This window comes from Sorex araneus, chromosome 2 (assembly GCF_027595985.1).
Source record: "Sorex araneus isolate mSorAra2 chromosome 2, mSorAra2.pri, whole genome shotgun sequence".
Classification (NCBI taxonomy): Eukaryota; Metazoa; Chordata; class Mammalia; order Eulipotyphla; family Soricidae; genus Sorex; species Sorex araneus.
Window position 1 is genome coordinate 284,569,740 of NC_073303.1, and position 18,542 is coordinate 284,588,281.

The 18,542-nt window shown below is 38.6% G+C and overlaps 1 protein-coding gene across 4 annotated transcripts in view; it reads right to left on the bottom strand.

Annotated features, from left to right (window-relative positions):
• Positions 1-791: 791 nt before the first annotated feature.
• The window catches only part of OPA1 (OPA1 mitochondrial dynamin like GTPase), a 91,439-nt gene continuing 73,688 nt past the window's right edge, over positions 792-18,542 (bottom strand). For all 4 annotated transcript variants that reach the window (XM_004602993.2, XM_004602989.2, XM_004602991.2 and 1 more), the window contains 2 exons: positions 5,840-5,915; positions 792-3,662 (listed from right to left, as the gene is read on the bottom strand). In XM_004602993.2, coding sequence (XP_004603050.2) covers positions 5,851-5,915 — 65 coding nt within the window. In that variant the 3' untranslated portion in view covers positions 792-3,662; positions 5,840-5,850. The remainder of the gene's footprint in view (positions 3,663-5,839; positions 5,916-18,542) is intronic.

The window sequence follows — 18,542 nt, forward strand, 5'->3', positions numbered from 1 at the left end:
CAAACCCGAGTCAGCAGTGGCCCCTATCAAGGACCGCCAGGTGTGGCCCCCAAATAGACAAAAATTACTGTTTGGTTAAGATTGGTATGTTGGTACTGATTAAGGGAAATAAACACTGCTATGATTAAAACATGTCCTTCACCGCAAAACTTGTAAGGAATTCAAGGATAATTTCTTAACATCTACTCAGCAGAAATCCATCTTATTCCAGCTACTATGTCTTTGAGTCTTTTTCCTGGTTTGGACTTTAGCCAGCTGTATGAATCTGGGAGAGCGCAGGCCTACACTCTGCTTATTTTACAACGATGATGCTCAGCAGATATTTAATATGCACCACACACAAAGTTCTGGGAGGCATAAAACAAAAGAGATATGGGAGTTTGGGATCAGTAGTAGATGGAATGAAATTGCTTTTATGGTTCTTTTGAGTTCTAAGACCTGGTGATGACTTTTTAGTAAGTCTCACGTATGACTGAACAGGTCGGCACTTAAAAATGAATGAATGGCAGCAAAATGTTATTTTTTTTTTTAGATCCATATTTTTACCAGATAAAGTCATAAAATACTGTGACAAGTTTCAAGGCGTGAAAGAAAGCATTGGCTGATCATGGATTACAACTGAGAAATGGGAGCCCTGTGAAAATCAAGCACCCGGAAAAGAGCCACATTAAGAGGCTTGTAAAACTGTGAATTCGATTTGATTCTGGGGTCAAATTATGACCCGAGGTGCACAGGTCATTCTCTCTCTCCCTCATTAAAACCGAGAAAATGTAAATGATGCTCTCCAATAATAGCATGATAATGTGATTGAAATATCTTTAATTACGCGTCTATACAAATGATGACCTCAGATCAAGCATAGGCAAAATAGAAATTGCAACAACATGTACATATAGTGTGGTTTTTGAAAAATACAAAGTTCATTCACAGTTCACAGAACATAAATATTTCAGTGCAGTCATGATGGGTGGAGAAGGTCAGCATCAGTGTAAGCACGCGTCCAAGCAGCTGACGGCTGTGAGCCTGGAGCATACGCCAGCGTGCAGAATCGACACACAAAGCATTGCTTTAGCCCCTTCCTAGAAGACGGCGACACCGCACTTCATTTTCCCTTGTGGGTGAACACATCTAAAAATGAAATACATCTAGAATTTTTAAAGTACAAAATTCAACACTTAACCTCTTCTGAATCTTAGGCAAAACTTCTCCACTGAGAGGAAGGAAGGAAGCTGTGCTCTCAGCGGGGTCCCTTAGTCATTCAGGAACTAGTTTTGCCTTAGGAGGCTACATTCTTCACAGGAAGGAGATCCTGATAAAGCCCGGGAAAAGGGGATAATACAAAGAGTAGAGAACAGGATGAAATGATGATCAGACTGCTTCAGCTCCGATGATCACTCCGGATGGAGCAATAGCTTACAGAGTCCTTAAACTGATATACTGACCAATCAGCTGTAGACATTCTTTGCTAATTTTGATATTAAAAAACAATTGTTCCTGATCTAATTAGAAGTTACTTTTGGATAATGAATTTATGAACATGTGCAAGTCGGAATCACTCCCAAATTTTGAACTACAGACACAAAACACAGGGTTTATTGTTGTGACTCTGAATTTTATTTCTTTTCTGTTAATAACATCTGTGTTTAATAAATTCTTAGCTTTTAAGAAAAAAAAAATAGCATGCTTAGGATGAGAACTGCTAAAAAGAGAAAAATTAAGTAATCCACAAAAGAAGTCAAATTACTAAGGGGGATAGAGGAATGTTTGCACTCGTATGGTTTTTAATAGTATTTTTACTATCTATTTATATATTTAAATTACAAATACCCATCTCAAATAAATAGACTCCTTGCCACCACCTTTCCGAGATTTCTGCAAAGAGATGAGACTTTTGCTTGGGAGAAATCTGAAGAAACACAGTTGAGGGTGCTGGATCCTATCCAAAGCTCGCAGAAATAAATATGGTCCTATTTCTTCTTCTTCAATACAAGACTTACTTTGTACACTGATTGTTGTACCGCTGCAAACCCACTAGCCGTCACTGAACGACGCCTGTTTGAGTGACAGGTTTAGCAGCCAGTGAGAAGTGGGGAGAGGGCACTAACTGGAGTGGACACAACCAGACGGGAAGGAGCCCCGGGCACTCGACTCCTTCCCACTATGTCCACCACCAGCCTTCAGCTAGCAGAACCAGGAAATGTTCTGGACTATGAAATTTGCTATATTACTGGCTACTTGAAATTGGATATACTTTCCTTATCAAATAGCCTGGAACACCTCTTTGCTGCCTTTTCAATTTCTGAAATATTCTGTGACATCCTTCAGCCTTGAGCACTGTCAGCTCTTGAGAGCTGCCACAGTGAAGAATGCTAAATTAATTAAAAAGCAAAACGAAACATGCAGGGTGGTAAGGGAATAAAGTGTAAAATTAAGTGAACTAAAATGCAAATGACTTAAAATGGCCATTTTTATTACAATAAAGGCTTAATGAAAAGGCAGCAAAGAACAGTTAGATGAGACAAAAATTTTGTCAAGACTGGCGTATTTCTCTGCTTTGAGGTCCTTTAGCCAGCCAGTAAGAAAATATTTGTATGAATCAAATGAAAATGCTGTGAGGGCATTACTGTAACTGAATTGCAATGAATTAACCCTTGTATTTTCTTTAAGTATTTTTTTTTATTCTGCTAAGAGGGAGATAATCAATATTATTCTAATTGTTGAAATTATTTCTATTTAAAACAGTCTCACAGTCTTGATGCTTAACTGAAGTCTTTGATAATAGCCTAAGCGAAATCAGTCAATGGATCATTCTCAATTTTCTCTATCCTGTGTCATAATCCAATAGCTCTGTCAACAGATTTAAAAAACAAAACAAAACAAAACAAAAAAAACACCCAAAGCCACTAGTCACAGAAAGCCTCGCCTAACTATACAACATTCAAAGTGAATTCATTTCAAATGGATAGAGATTACAAAAACATCAACTGAATCAAACAGGCAAGCCTGCTACTGAATTAGCTTCTAAGGCAACTGTCTAAACTGTCATCTGAGGGCCGACATCTCTTTCACTTAATGTACACGGTGATGCTGTGACCCAAATTTACTTACAGAGGGGTTTCTCTTAGCTGCTTTTCTTTCACATGGTGAATATAAACCAAATGATCATGGTTGAAGAGTTTCTGAATATAGACCATTACAAAATAGACAACAACTCAGTGCTTACCATCATGCTATATACAATCGATAGCTTTTGAATTGGCGCACACTTAATTTCTAGACACCTGGGATCCTCTCTCTAGAAGAACACTGGCCATAAGTGACATCACCAAAGGAAGCGGTTGGATTAGTGCCCCCATCAAGGAGACAGCAGCAGGAGAGCAAGTGTCTTATTTAAGGACTCAATGATCATACCCACTGATTGCGTCTGATCTGTCAGTTCTGTCAGTTCAGTACATGAAATCGATGTGAATGCCATGTCCACTGTTCTTCCATTCATCTGGCAGCTTAGGTTAAAATGCCTCTGATCACGCATAAAATAATTTTTATCCCATGACTTTATTTTGTGTTTAGGAAGGCAGAGTAGCAGGAGAAAGGGAAAAAAAAGTCAGGACTTTGGAATTTTCTCTCTTCAGATGTAGACAGAGGCAATTACGAGCAGGATTCTGCAAAATAAGCACATTTGAGAAATTAAGGCCTGGGGCAACAAATACATATTTTCTTTTGGGAAGGTTACATGGGGGGTACGGAGAAGGCTTACTCCTGGCTCTGTGCTCAGTGATCACTTCTGACTGCACTTAGGCATCAAATTAGGGTTGACTAAGTGCAAGGTAAGCACCTTACCATCTGTGCTACCTCTCCACCCATCAAGTTAAAAATTTCTAAGTAAACTTTTATACTACATGATGATAATAATATTAAAGTGTCATTAATTTTGCCAGTTTTATTAGAATTATTTAAAATACCACCTACCATTATTTTATCTAACAAGATGTAGGGATTAACAAATATTAGAATCCATTCTTATAGAAGAACAGTTAAGATCACTATATTACAGTGGATCAATAGAGGAAATTTGTCTATGGTTGTGTGAGTAAAAAATGCTTTAGCAAAAATCAGATTTAAAACACTGAAAAAGATCGCAAAGAAAAAGAGGAACTTTTTGGGGTGGGGGAGAAAATCCAAACATGTTTGACCAACCACTAAGAAACTATTATTCAAAGATGCGAAGTCATTCTAATAAAATGGTCACGATGAATCAAGGCTACCATTTTCCCCACATTTATTCTTTTAAATAGATTTGCAATGTGTAAAATAAATCAACCTAGTATATCTAATTTGCAGATACTTGTGACAGTTCAGAGTTTTAAGTCCCAAGGGCTAGGGAAGGCCTTCATGGCTGTGGGCAGGAAGTATGAGCCACGCCTGGTGGGTTCCTGCCAGAGCCTCTCTCTGCCCGTGAGCTTTTCCACAGCCTGGCTCCTACGCCGCTGAACAGCTAGTGGGCCAGGCACGATCATGCACAGCGCTGGCTGGCGCTGGGTTTTCTCATTTCATTAAAAGACGGAAATGCAGTTTACCTTTTTAATGGGGTATCTAACTTTTATGAATTTCTCTCCCCCAATCCAAAAGACAAACAATCAAAAACCCCAAACCAACCCTCTATTGGTAAACAAAAAAATACTAAGTGAACTTTGGTACCAAAGAGGAGAGTCTCCATATACAAAAGGTTCTCAAAATGTTCATTTTTAGTATTAATAATAAAAATGACAAACAAGTACAGATTTCATACAGCTTCACAGTTTCAAATGAAAATTTTCATGCACTGAAAACACACTGCATTTGCCCCATGTCAGAGATGAGGAGTATATTTTTGTAGATGTCTGTCTTAACTTAAGAAAGAGACAAAATATCACTTGAAAGCGCCCCCCCCCCCCTTCCTCTCTTGTTAAGTGACGCAAGGTTCTGGGCGGTATAGGGCTGAGTCCCAATTTCCTACCGGGGCTGCTTTCTAGTACCTTCTCTGTAGAAGAGCAAAGCAGGTGCTTGGTTTAAGGGCTTTTCTGAACTGATGGTGGCCAGAGAGGGAAACTCTCATATTTCTACTCTTTTTAGTTCTGTCTCACAGGCAGCTGACAGGGTAAAGCTCATGAAAGTGATGAATTAAATATTTCAGATAAATGCTGATGCCTGGATTATAGCATTTCCCCCATTTCAACTTCTTCAATAATGCTAAAACCTTACTTCTTAAGACTGTTCAGTGATAATTAGCAACCAACTCTGCTATCAGGAAGTCCTTAATTTTATTAGGAACATGCTTCTAATGCCAGACTGTTAAGCTAGGTAGGAGAGTCCATACATTTAGAAGAGCACAAATTATATGGCTAGCGGAATATGTGTAACTTTAAATAGGAAACTGCATTATTATATATATTTTTAATGTAAGAGAATAAGAATGATTACTGAATTTTTCATCAAATGAAAAAGCCTTTGCAAGCTAAAATATACATATGATCCAATGACGATATAAGAGCTGTAGTTAAATTCCTTATATACAAAAAAATTGACCTAACTGCATACTATAAAATATTGTAACTTCATTCCCTTCTATTCCGTTTAAAACGAGACTGTGAAGAGTATTTTTAGGTTAGTCAAAACAAACGGAACATAATAGGGTGAAAGTCAGAAATTAGCTTCAGAGATTCCTGCCATTAAAATCAGTTAATTACATTATACCTAGTAGTAAGGAGTAAGTAAGGCTTTGGGAGAATGAGAGACTACTAGATTAAATATAAAACGCTAAGTTTATATTTAATACCAAAGCAGTATGAATTTTACTCACTTAATTACAATTTATTTCTCCTGATGAAGAGCTTCAATGAAAGCATCAAGTTTTTCTTGAATTTCTCTAACTTTTTCTAAGGGGATAAAAAGAGAATACATTAGTTAGAAATATAACTTTTCAAAACATCATAGATCAAGGAGGATAGATGGAAAGGTAATTTCATGACAACCAACCCCACTACCCCCATGTTTTATTTTCCTCCCACAAATAAAGTTCAAATAGATTGTTGGGTCTTAATAGGTTTTTAAAAAGGGTAGGATAGGGGTATTTCTGAATATTTTTTTTGAAAATATAATAAAAGACATGCAATCTTAAACAGAAAAACAAACAAAGATATAATCATACACAGAGTTTTAAGGAGGTCTCATATTCTTTGAAGTTCAACCAAATGCTTACAGTTAGCAACATTTGGAATGATGCTAGCAATATTTGGAAAAAAACAATTTTTAAAAATTGAGAATCCAGGCAAGTATTTATTTCAGATTAGAAGTGACTTTTGAGACATAAGGCAATGCAAAGATCTAACAAAGGAAAGATCAACGTGAGCAACATTCTACTGATACTTTATACACCAAAGTGTACTAAAATTAAGAGAAAATGAAAATATTTGTAGTGAACATAAAAAGTGCAACAATATTTTAAAAACGCAAGTACTTTCTAATTTGTTTTTAGGCTTTAGCATCCTGTGCTCAGGGCTCACTCGTGGGAAGGCCTGGGGACCAAATATGATGTTGAGGACTGAATCTAGGTCAGCTCCATGCAAGGAAATCACCTTATATACTATATTCTCTCTCCAGCAAAGTACAGCTACTATTAAAAACATACTTTTCTAGTTGACAATAAGAAAAGTGTGCTAGATGTTTACAAACTTCCAATAATATTGATAATTTCCTCTGAAATATAAAATCTTTCATAAATGCAAATTATAAACAATACATGTCAACCTATTAAGATTTAAAAAGATGTGGTTTAAAGCTAGAGGGAAACCGCATAGCATTCTACTCTGAGTCACTGAAAAATCATGTAAGATTTCATTCAAAATTTAACATCTATACCTTTTACAACTGAAAAGAAATAATATTATGTAACTGAAGCTTAAAGTATGCCTACTACCCTTTTGATTTTGCCAGTTAGCATTAGTGATGCGTTTCCAAGAAAGGGAAGATTGTCATTTTTATGAGTTCTTATTAGCACTGCGGGCACTAAACAAAGCCTGGCACGGTTGTGTATAAAGAATATAATGTCTTTATGGTACTTCACCAACAACTCCACATTTCTTTTTTTTCCTTTTTGGGTCACACCTGGCAATGTACAGGGGTTACTCCTGGCTCTGCACTCAGGAATCACCCCTGGCAGTGCTCAGAGGACCATATGGGATGCTGAGAATCGAACCCGGGTCAGCTGCATGCAAGGCAAAGCCCTACCCGCTGTACTATTGCTCCAGCCCCACAACTCCACATTTCTAATGGTAGGTACTAGACTGAGATGAATACAAGATCTAGAGAGTGAAAACTTATTGTTTTAATCAAACTACTTCACTATAGCACTGTAGCACTCTCGTCCCATTGTTCATTGATTTGCTTGAGCGGGCACCAGTAATGTCTCCATTTGTGAGACTTGTTACTGTTTGTGGCATATCGAATACGCACGGGTAGCTTGCCAGGCTCTCCAAGAGGGACGGAGGAATCGAACCCAGGTCAGTCATGTGCAAGGCAAATGCCCTACCCGCTGTGCTATCTCTCCAGTCCATAATCAAACTACATACCTAGAAAATATAGAAGTTATCACAAATGCAACATTGCATCTTACATATAAAACCAGAGAATGTAGGAAAAGTAACCCTAACCTATCTCTTGGAAGTTTAGTTCATACTTTCTGGTCATCAGTACTAATTTTTAGCCAGAAGTAAAAAAAAAGCACTAAACATACTATATTTCCTTTGTCAAAAATGGCATTCTAATTTTTAACATTAATTTATCTAATTCCTTAGAAACAACTTCACCTATGTTTTTCAACGAAGATGGAGTTTCACATAATTGCAGTTCATTAGCTGAAGAATTTTTTTAAAAAGGGGGAGGAGAGGAGGAAGAAAGAATGCCCTAATTTATGTCATAGAATTTTGGAAATGGATGGGTCTTAAAAAATAATCTAATTTAAACAGCACAACACATGATAATCGAAAGCAGGTGTGCAGAGACTGAGAGCTCCTGAGACATTTAGCTGAGCCCTTTCTACTTGGGAAAGCTGTACCGCGACTCGGGAGGGAAATCCGATTCTCTCTGCTCCGTGATAGGGGCCGATCAGGCAGCTGCTGATACGCAGAGCCTGGAGCTCTCTATCCTTTCGCCCTGTCAGTGACCCCCCTCACTGCAGGACAGTAGCGCCAGCCAGAGGAGAAACTTCACAGCAAAACCCATTTGCGTGGAAAGACGCCGAGAGCCACTGCGTGCAAGTGTGTGGACTGGAATCAAAACCCAATTTTTCAAGATCAGGGATAAGTACATTTTAAGTGAAAGTAAAAAGGACTTCTGAACTCACTATAAGAATGACCATAAAATGGGACAAATATTCCTTTTTAAAAAGAGCTATGTTTTTACCAATACTTACAGTAAGTGGACACTGTGCCACCAAGCCCCCGACGCCAAGAAGGACAAAAAAAGGATTTAAAACAGAAGGTAAATGTTACAAATGAATAATGATATTGTGAGTTTTAAATTTTTATTTATTTTTTACCTTTTTTTTTTTGGTGGGGGGGTCACATCTGGTGATACTCAGGGGTTACTCCTGGCTCTGCACTCAGGAATTATTCCCAGCAGTGTATGCACTACCCACTGTGCTTCCACTCCAAGCCTGGTAGTGTGATTTTAAAGATGAAATAAAAAACTTTAGCTCCTCTTTATCCCTACACTTTTTTTTTTTTTTGCTTTTTGGGTCACACCTGGCGATGCACAGGGGTTACTCCTGGCTCTGCACTCAGGAATTACCCCTGGCCGTGTTCAGGGGACCATATGGGATGCTGGGATTTGAACCTGGGTCGGCCGCGTGCAAGGCAAACGCCCTACCCGCTGTGCTATCTCTCCAGCCCCTATCCCTACACTTTTAAAATGCACTTAGGGGAGTGAAAAAGGGCCACAGATGACATCATGCCTTTGGGAGAAGCACCTACTGTGCTCCGGATAATTCAAACCTTATATTCCATTTGAGTCTCTTACTGCTCACTAGGCTTCGCTATTGATAAGGCGATAGACGCTGCAGAGTCAGCCATGTCTGCGTCCCTCTGATTCAGAAATACATACTCGATCTGGGGCTGGAGTGATAGCACAGCGGGTAGGGCGTTTGCCTTACACGCGGCCGACCCGGGTTCGAATCCCAGCATCCCATAGGGTCCCCTGAGCACTGCCACGAGTAACTCCTGAGTGTAGAACCAGGAGTAACCCCTGTGCATCGCCGGGTGTGACCCAAAAAAAGAAAAAAAAAAAGAAGTACATACTCGATCTGCTGCTGTATGACTCTGATTTTTTTTTAAGGCAACTTTTTCAAGAACATCTGTTATGTTTAATCTTCTAGAGGAAACACGGTGTATTCTGGTAAAAAATCAACAGCTATTGGGAGAGGGCGCATGGCGCTTTGGTGGTGGTGGGGGGTGCAGTAACTTTACACTGAACACCTTAAATGTTAACACTATACCATAACCATGTTAGCTAAACTATCACTATCACTGTCATCCCGTTGCTCATCGACTTGCTCGAGCGGGCACCAGTAACGTCTCCATTGTGAGACTTTGTTACTGTTTTTAGCATGTTGAATATGCCACGGGTAGCTTGCCAGGCTCTGCCGTGCGGGCAAGGTACTCTCAGTAGCTTGCCGGGCTCTCCGAGAGGGGTGGAGGAATTGAACCCGGGTCGGCCGCTTGCAAGGCAAACATCCTACCCGCTGTGCTAATAAATTTTAAACAAACCAACCAACCAAGCAAGAGCACACTAAGAAATAACAGCACAAATGTACATCTTGGGAAGACTAGATCTATTCACATCTGAGAAATCCTTGGAGAATAATATGAGTCTAAAACTAGACAAAGAAAGTCCATCACCTCAGTGTATAACAATGTCTTGGCTCATTGTCCGAGGTCAATCAAAATAAACTGATGAGAAGTGAAGTTCCCCAAACATATTGCACAGAAAATAAGGCCTGTGAGTTACCGAGAAGAAAAAGACCCTTGACAGGCTTCCCAGATGTTACCGGTGGGCCAGAGGGGCTGAAGCTAGGATCACAAAGGCCGGAGTAAGCCGAAGAGCACGCAGGCAGGGTACATACTGACAGAGAAGGTCGTGGGAAGCTGAGGGGTCATTTGAGCCATGGGACAGAGAACACGCAGGTTTCACAACACAATGCCAGTGAAAAAGAAACTCCAACTTAATTATTGCACCTAATTAGGAAGGCTAAAGTGGGCTGACCACACACCCACACATGCGCACATGCACATATACACAGCTGTAGATACTCAACTGATTTCATGCTTTGCTAGATAGTCATATCTCACTCAAAAAGCAACATTATTTCCCACGTTTAAATCATACTTGAATCTCTTTATTCTAAAGTTGATACACTTACAGCACTGTCCTGTATACTATTAGGCTGCACAGGAAATAAAGCTATCCCTGAAATGAGATTGAATGCTGGCACAGTACAGCTTTCTACTCTCTGACCCTTCCGAGTCAATGTCTCAGTATTACACTGTTTTTAATTATTACACTGTTTTCAGTATCTCACTCTATGGAACCACTTCACTATTAGAAGCAACATCCTCATCCTGATTAGTCTAACTACTGTATTACAAGTTCCCCCCATTATTTGCAGTAAGTACTAATGGTTAGAGAATTCTCATACAATTTTATGATTTACTTGACAACCCAGGAGAGGATTAACAAACTGTTATTTCTGTTACCCTGAACTAGCCAATTCTGCATGTAGTGAATGCTGAATCTACTTTCCATTTATCCAATGTTTACTTAAAAGATAAACTATTTCAAACATCAATTCATTGTGCTCCTTGATTGAGGCATGAATATACCCATAATCCCTAACTCATAAACCGTCAGCTCTGTGAATAAAGTTCTTTCTCTTTTTCCTTTTCTTTAGATGACTTGACACCCATTCATGTTTTGGTCTCTTTATCTCCACATGAAATGATACTACTACTCTCATTTTCTTTTTGAGTCTTCTGATACTCGCTCTAAAAGTCTCAAATATAGACTAATCTGTAATTAGGTTTTGAATACACTGTGAACACCAAAAGGCCAAACCTGGGAAAAGGTTCACGTCAGTGGTTAATAACAGCTTAGAACAGGAACAAAGAACCAAACACAAAATACTACCACATGCACTGAAATAAACCCTCTACAACTTTTGATCTTTTTAAAGAAAGCAAGAAGAAACAATCTGCAAACTCATTCACTGTATCTTAGAAAACATATCTTAAGATCTACTGTACCTAACACAACTGCTTTATGACATGCTCCATACACACTTTGTACCCAGCTAGAGGTCCCCTTGTAGGTGACCTTCTGCTGCAAAAGGTCTCCACTAAAAAACTGAAAATTAAAGGAGGGTTTCTTTAGTAATATATGTTGTTCCTTAAAGTGCTTGCTCTTTATTAGACAATTACACTTTAAGTACATTTTAGTAGTTTGTTTTAAAACAATCTTCTATGATACAGGCCTTATACTACAGAGGAATAATGAAAGAAGAAAAAAAAGTAAATAAGAAACCAAATTCAAGATTCTCAAACTACATTCAAAATCTTAAAAGCAGTACAAGGAAAAAAAAAGTGCACCTTTTATACCCAATGAAAGAAGAAGCAAAGAGATCCGCAATGAGAGGTGTGGAACCAAACATAACATTACCTCCTGAGTGCTGGACTGCCTCATTTCCTTACACATGGCAGGACGTTTAAACAGATCCATCAATGTGGACAAACAGAATCCTACTGCTTTTTACAGAAGACGGGCATCATTTTCAATTTTCTGGAAAGCTGCTGAGATTGGTATAGTAGTTCCCTTAAAAGTAATTTTTTTTTTTTTTTTTTGGTTTGGGGGCCACACCAAGTGGTGCTCAGGGTTTACTCCTGGCTCTGCACTCAGGGATCACTCATGACAGGGCTCTGGGGACCGCATATGGTGACATATATTGAACCCGGGTTGGATTATTCTGTAATGTTCTTTCCCATCACAGCATCTAATCTATGATAAAGTTTAATATATGATAGGTACAGTAAGAGATGTACAACAATAATAATAAAATGCAGCAATTATAATAATGTACCAAGCTAGTGATGCGGATGTGATCTCTTTCAAAATATCTTGTTCTTCTGAGACAGTATTTTCAGATTCTGTCACTGACTGCAAGTTCCTGACATCTCAGTAAGTCAAAATCTGAGTTGGGGTGATGGGATAGGCAGATAGCACCATGAGGTAATTTAAAGCTGGTTCTAGACTCCGGAGGGCCACAGAGTGGTAAATAGGGTTCTCTGCACTATTTCCTCTGCTTCAGAAGTTCAAATGGAAATCTCTGGCTCAGAATGTTATCTGTTCTGTTAACATTCATTGAGGTAATTAGGATGCAAATTGTAAATAAAATATTATTATATTTTTTCTAAAATGATGGACTTCATAGGAATAAACCAACAACAATAAAAGGTTTAACAAAAATTAATGTCTGGAATTCCTACACTAATACCTCTAATAACAAATGGATGGTTATTTTTTTTGGAGGCGGGAGGTCACATCCAGCACTGCTCAGGGGTTACTCCTGACTCTGTATGCAGGAGTTACTCCTGGCAGTGCCCAGGGGACCATATTGGATGCCGAGGATTGAACCTGGGTCAGCAGCATACAAAGCAAATGCCCTACCAGCTATACTATCCCTAGCCCCATGGATGGTTATTTCAAATCATTTCTATAAAGACAAGAATGTAATATATTAAAAGGTATACAGGATAATGTATTTGATTAGAACTAACTTTCCAGTCCCAGCCTTGCCTTTAACTTTAAAACTGTAGAAAAATAACTACTAATTTCCTTATATAAAAAAGATAGGAAAACTGTTAAGAATTCAAAGCCCGTATTACTTTAAAACAAAATAGGCTGAAATGTACTATTCTGAGAATATGTTCTAACTACACCTTTTAAAATTTGTCAGTTGTCCTTTATTTCTTCGTCCTTTTATATGATAGCAAGATCATAATAAAAGTGTAATGATAAATTACAATACCATTCTCACTGTCACTGTCATCCCATTGCTTATCGATTTGCTTGAGCGGGCACCAGTAACATCTCCATTGTGAGGCTTGTTGTTACTGTTTTTGGCATATCGAATACGCCACAGGTAGCTTGCCAGGCTCTGCCGTGCAGGCGGGATATTCTCAGTAGCTTGCCGGGCTCTCAGAGAGAGACGGAAGAATCAAACCCGAGTCAGCCTCGTGCAAGGCAAATGCCCTACCATTCTCACAGGTTCACATAATTCACTTCAGAAAAATCAGTTTTATATGGTTTCCCAAGAACCAATGTGGGATTGTTTCTATGAACTGTCTACTTTTTAAAAGTCTGTCATTTAAAATCATTCATGCTAGTACAACCCATGTAATAGATGCCATGAATAATTCATTCACTGTTCATTCATTCACTGTTGAGTGATCCAACTAAATCAATATTTTATTCAAACATTCAAGATGGTCATTAAAATAATTTGCTATTTTCAGATCCTCAAACAATCTGATGTAGAAAGCTACCACAAAAAAGTCGGTAAGACAAATGATAACTTATGCCTGCATGAATAACTTATGCCTACATGAATACATGTATAGCTCAAATTGCAGATAAATTTAGCTTTCTTTTTAAAAAACCCTTTTTACTATGGCCATTTCTATCACACTCCTTTGACTATGACAATTAAAACCTCTGCATGGGGCCAGAATGATAGCACAACGGGTAGAGTGTTTGCCTTGCACACACAGACCCAGGTTCTATCTCCAGTATCCCATGACCTGAGCACCATCAGGAGTAATTCCTCAGTGAAGAGTCAGGAGTAACCCCTGAGCATCGCTGGGTGTGTCCCTTCACTCCCCCCCAAAGAAACAAATCAAACCAAACAAAAACACAACAATAGAAAAACCTCTTGAAATATACATCTATGCAGATAGATAATACATTTTGATATTCTGAAACCTCTTTTCCAAAGGACTTCAGTGTTCTGATCGCAATACAGCCTTACATTCGGGCACTCATATCGGTTATGCCCTTCAACTTCTGTAAGTGGAGGCATCCCTATTTCAGCTCAGCAAGCTACTCACTCCTACAGCGCCTCCATGATCTAATAAAGACAGACACCATCCCAGGTAGACTTCTAACACATGTAAAACCTTAAACTTTCTAAAGATCAGCTACAAGCAGCTCTATTTACAGAAGAATACATGGGAATAAGTAACCCATGTGTCTTTAGATACAATACGTGTATTTCATTAGACAAAACCCAAGTCCAATAGCTATGCATCTGGACTGAATCACAGTGGTCCCCCCCCTCCCCAGAAATGCATATGATATCAGTCTACACTGAAAAAATTATTAAAGTTCCCCATAAAATTTGAGATTATATGCATGCATCTGATTCCCTATGCCATAGTGTTCAAGAGGAAAGTTCTCTTGTGCATGTGCAAGGAAGATCTATATACGTGTAAGACTGTTTGCCATGTAACTCAGCCTTCATAAGCCACGGATTCAGCTTTGCTTCTTGGTATGCATCCATCACTGGGAAGCTTGGCACTAAATCTGCAGTTTCCTTACAGCAAAGAGGAGAGAATCCTGAGCATGCTATATTTTGTTTTTTTAATTTTTATTTAATAGGGACTATCACCAGCAGTGTGTGTTGGAAGGGGGGTCACACTGGATAATGCCACAGGCAGTGTAGACTTGAGAGTTCAATGCTCAGACCTAGATTGCTTGGCAGGGAGGGGGGTGTCGCCAAGTTAGCCCAGAGTGGGGGGTGGGGGCGGGAGGGGCTCAGTAGGGGAATGATGTAGTTCTGGGGCTTAATCTTAGCCTTGTGCTCTCTTACGTGAACTACCTCCCAGAAGCCCTCACCTGTATTTTGAGGGAATACCAATCTTATCCTAACTTCTACCTTCCCCCCGACCTTGGCTGAATTTCCTCTTTCCTTGCACCCAGATTTTCACTTAAAGCATTTTCACCTTTTGCATAGGATCTATCTTTATCAGCAGCTTGAACCTTTTTTGGGAATAAGGCAGGTAATTAAGAACCAAGGCAGGCTGCAAAAGACATCTAACTAGGAAATGGATTCACCTGTAATATGTAATATGTAATAAGTGATCTCTTTAAAATGGAAACATGTTTGGTTCAGGGGCCAACCCCGCAGTACTCCCGGTTCTGCACTCAGGGATCACTCCTGGCAGGGTTTGGGATACCCTATATAATGCTGGGGATCAAAACCTGGGCCAGCTGCGTGCAAGACAAATGCCTGTTAATACCGGCTGTATTATTTCTCTGACCCTAGACAGTAAAGCTTTGAAATACGGTAGTTTGAGAACATTCTGGAGGTGGGGAAGTAAAAGTGCTCAGGAACATGCCCGACCAGGGCTGGATCCCAGCACTGCCCGGCCTCTGGAGCACATGGGTGGGGACCTGGAGGCCCGGGCACTGCGGGGCCGGACAGTTCTCAGGCCATGGCATGGAACTGCAGCCGAGATGGCCGAGCACTGCCAGGGTTGGCTCCTGGGCCCCTGAGCAATGCCTGGGAAGGCCGCCCCAAAATCAAAATTCTTTAAAAACTAAAATAAGACAATTAACATATTGAAGGGGCCAATATTTATCACCTTTATTTTATGAATAATTTCTGCACAGGAGAAAACCAAATTATCATTTCTGGCCAATAGCTGGGCATACCAATGACATAAATAGCTATACTTTTTCACAAACAGAAAAAAAATGGATTCATGATTATCTTCTTAAATGTGAGATATATTCTACCATAATAAATACATTAATTCAAAATGAATATACTCCTTTTGTCATCACAGATGAAAAATATCAAAGCAATTTTTAAATGGAAATGCTGAAAGTGCTTTAGCATGATCAATAAAATTCTATCTCAATCATTAAACATATTTTTTAAGTAATCTATTATTATTTTTTAAATTTTTTCTACTCCTCCTTATTTTTAAAAGCATATTTTGTTCTCATTTTTGTTAGGAAAGTCGAACCAGTTTGAGAAAAGAAAAACCACCCAGGCAGCCGTTAAAGGGGCAGGACATCATACATCACCTGCAAAGACAGATTTATAAGAAGAGGGCCCCTTCTGTTCCTTTAAGACTGCAAAACAGATGGGAAGAGAATGGACAGTCAATGGGACAAGAAAACACATGGGAGGTGCTGCTGTATGTATGTTCCCAGAATAAGAAAGAGGTCAAGATTGTAACTGCATGACTGGGTCCTGGAAAGGGTCTTTCTCCAAGCTGTTACAAAGACAAACGCTGTTCCTCATCCTGCTGTCAAACTGTTATAAATATTGGTTTGTCAAAAGACCTTCAGAGCTGTGTTTTATAAAGGAGGAGGAACAGACAAATGAATCATGAGAATGATTCTTAAACAGTCAGCTCATTAATGTAATTTTTAAAGGAAAAGGAGAATAATACAAAAACAGACAATGCAATTCTGATTTATGAACTGATTTACAAGTTTATATAAAGTATGGAATTTTAAATGGCAGGCATCAATGCAATGAATTGAGGCAAAAAAACCCAAGGTATATTTTTCAAATGTGACATTATGGGATAAAGTATAATTATATTTATCACAAGGAAAACCTTCAGTTTTGTCAGTCTAATGCTGACACTTTGTTAGGCTGATTTTGGTATATTTTATTTCTCACAAGAACTTCAAAAGGAAGTAGTATAGTATTGATATTGTTCAAAGAAATAACAACCATTCATAATTAATTTTACATATTCATTAACTTAGAAAAGCACCTTTAAAGGAAAATCAGAAAACTGAAGTAGTAATGAAAATACAAGGATTTTAAAATCTGGGTTATTTTGAAGAAAGAAATCATTTTATGAATTTCTGGGGAGTTTTTTGAGTCTTCTTGTTTTGTGTTATTTTTTGATTTCCGGGTCACAGCCAGGAGTACTCAGGGATCACTTCTGGTGGGGCTCGGGGATTAAATGGGGTCCTGGGGACTAAGCCTGTTTGGCTACAGCAAGGCAAATGCCTTCCCTGCTATACAATCTCCCAGCCTCATTTTGTGCACTTTACAAAGACAAATTCATTGCTCTAGATTAGTTTTTTGGTTTGTTTTGGGGTCACACCTGGCTTACTGACTAAAGGAAAGAAGAAATGGCAAACATCTTCCTACAACTCAAAATGCTCAAACCAGGGAATACATGAGGCAGCTGTTCTAAAATAAATTAAAACAGACTTTTCCAACACACTATGTTAACAGTGAAACAGAGAAAACCTATTGTCTTAAATGGGTTGCATAGGAAAACATTTCAACTCATTCACAGATGATGGGTTCATGATATATCATGACAGAATATGAGATAATTCAGAATGAATCCCAATAAGACTATGATAAGGAATTGCTACAAGTCCTATCAACTGTCTCTTGGTATCAAATCACCAACATGTTGCATGGAAAAATATCCCATCACTAAAAAGACTGACCATATCATGCATTCACTGTCATTTCAATGAATATGGTAATTATAAATAGAACACTTTAAGGGAAATTCTAAATTATTCTAATTTGGAAAAAAACAGTTTCGAAATAGTAAAACACTAAAATTTCCTTTGCCATTAATTATCCTCACCATTCACCCTCAAAACCCTACTTCATGGAGATTGCCAGTTAGTATACACTGTTTGTCAATTTTCCAAATTCTTTCTCTTTCACATAATGTTGCATAACATTTTACATATGCATTATTATTTAATAATGTTTTGCAATAGATTTTTCAATGATCAGGTTTCATTTTTTTTAAATCTCCAAAATGAAGAGAAAAGAAAAATGGAAAAGCTAAGCTATAGTAGTAACTGGGGCCTAACTCCAAGATACAAATGTGTGTACTGACACTTTTATATGTAAGAATATACATATAAACATATATATGCCCGTTTGAGCAAATCGATGAACAATGGGACTACAGTACTATGTGAATGTCAAAAAATTGAAAATATTCTAGTCAACTTAAAAATTTCCAATAATATAAAAGACTATCAAAGTGCTTTGGCGACTGGTCAGTTATGCAATCAGTGCTGGTCTAGAAAGCAGTGGTGTTACTTGGGCTGAAGGCCAGACTGCACGATGAAGCAAGGGAGTGTGAGATGGTACAAGCAGCAAATGCAAGCTGTTCGCTAGGAGAAATACGATGGCTGCTTTCTGAGGTGAAAAAATGGAAGAAAGATTCATTTAGAACAAGAAAGTTAGCTTCTTCTCCCTCTCATTTCTGTTAAGAGAAGGAGCTACAGTACTAAAAGAAACTAAATGGGCACTGGACACAAATAATATGTAAGAAAAAGGATATGGTGAATTCATCTGGCAGAACACGTCATAATAACGGACAATTCTGTTTTCCTCACCTGGTTATTTTGGTTGATCTACAGGCCTGTAATCTCCTCTAGGGGAGACTCTT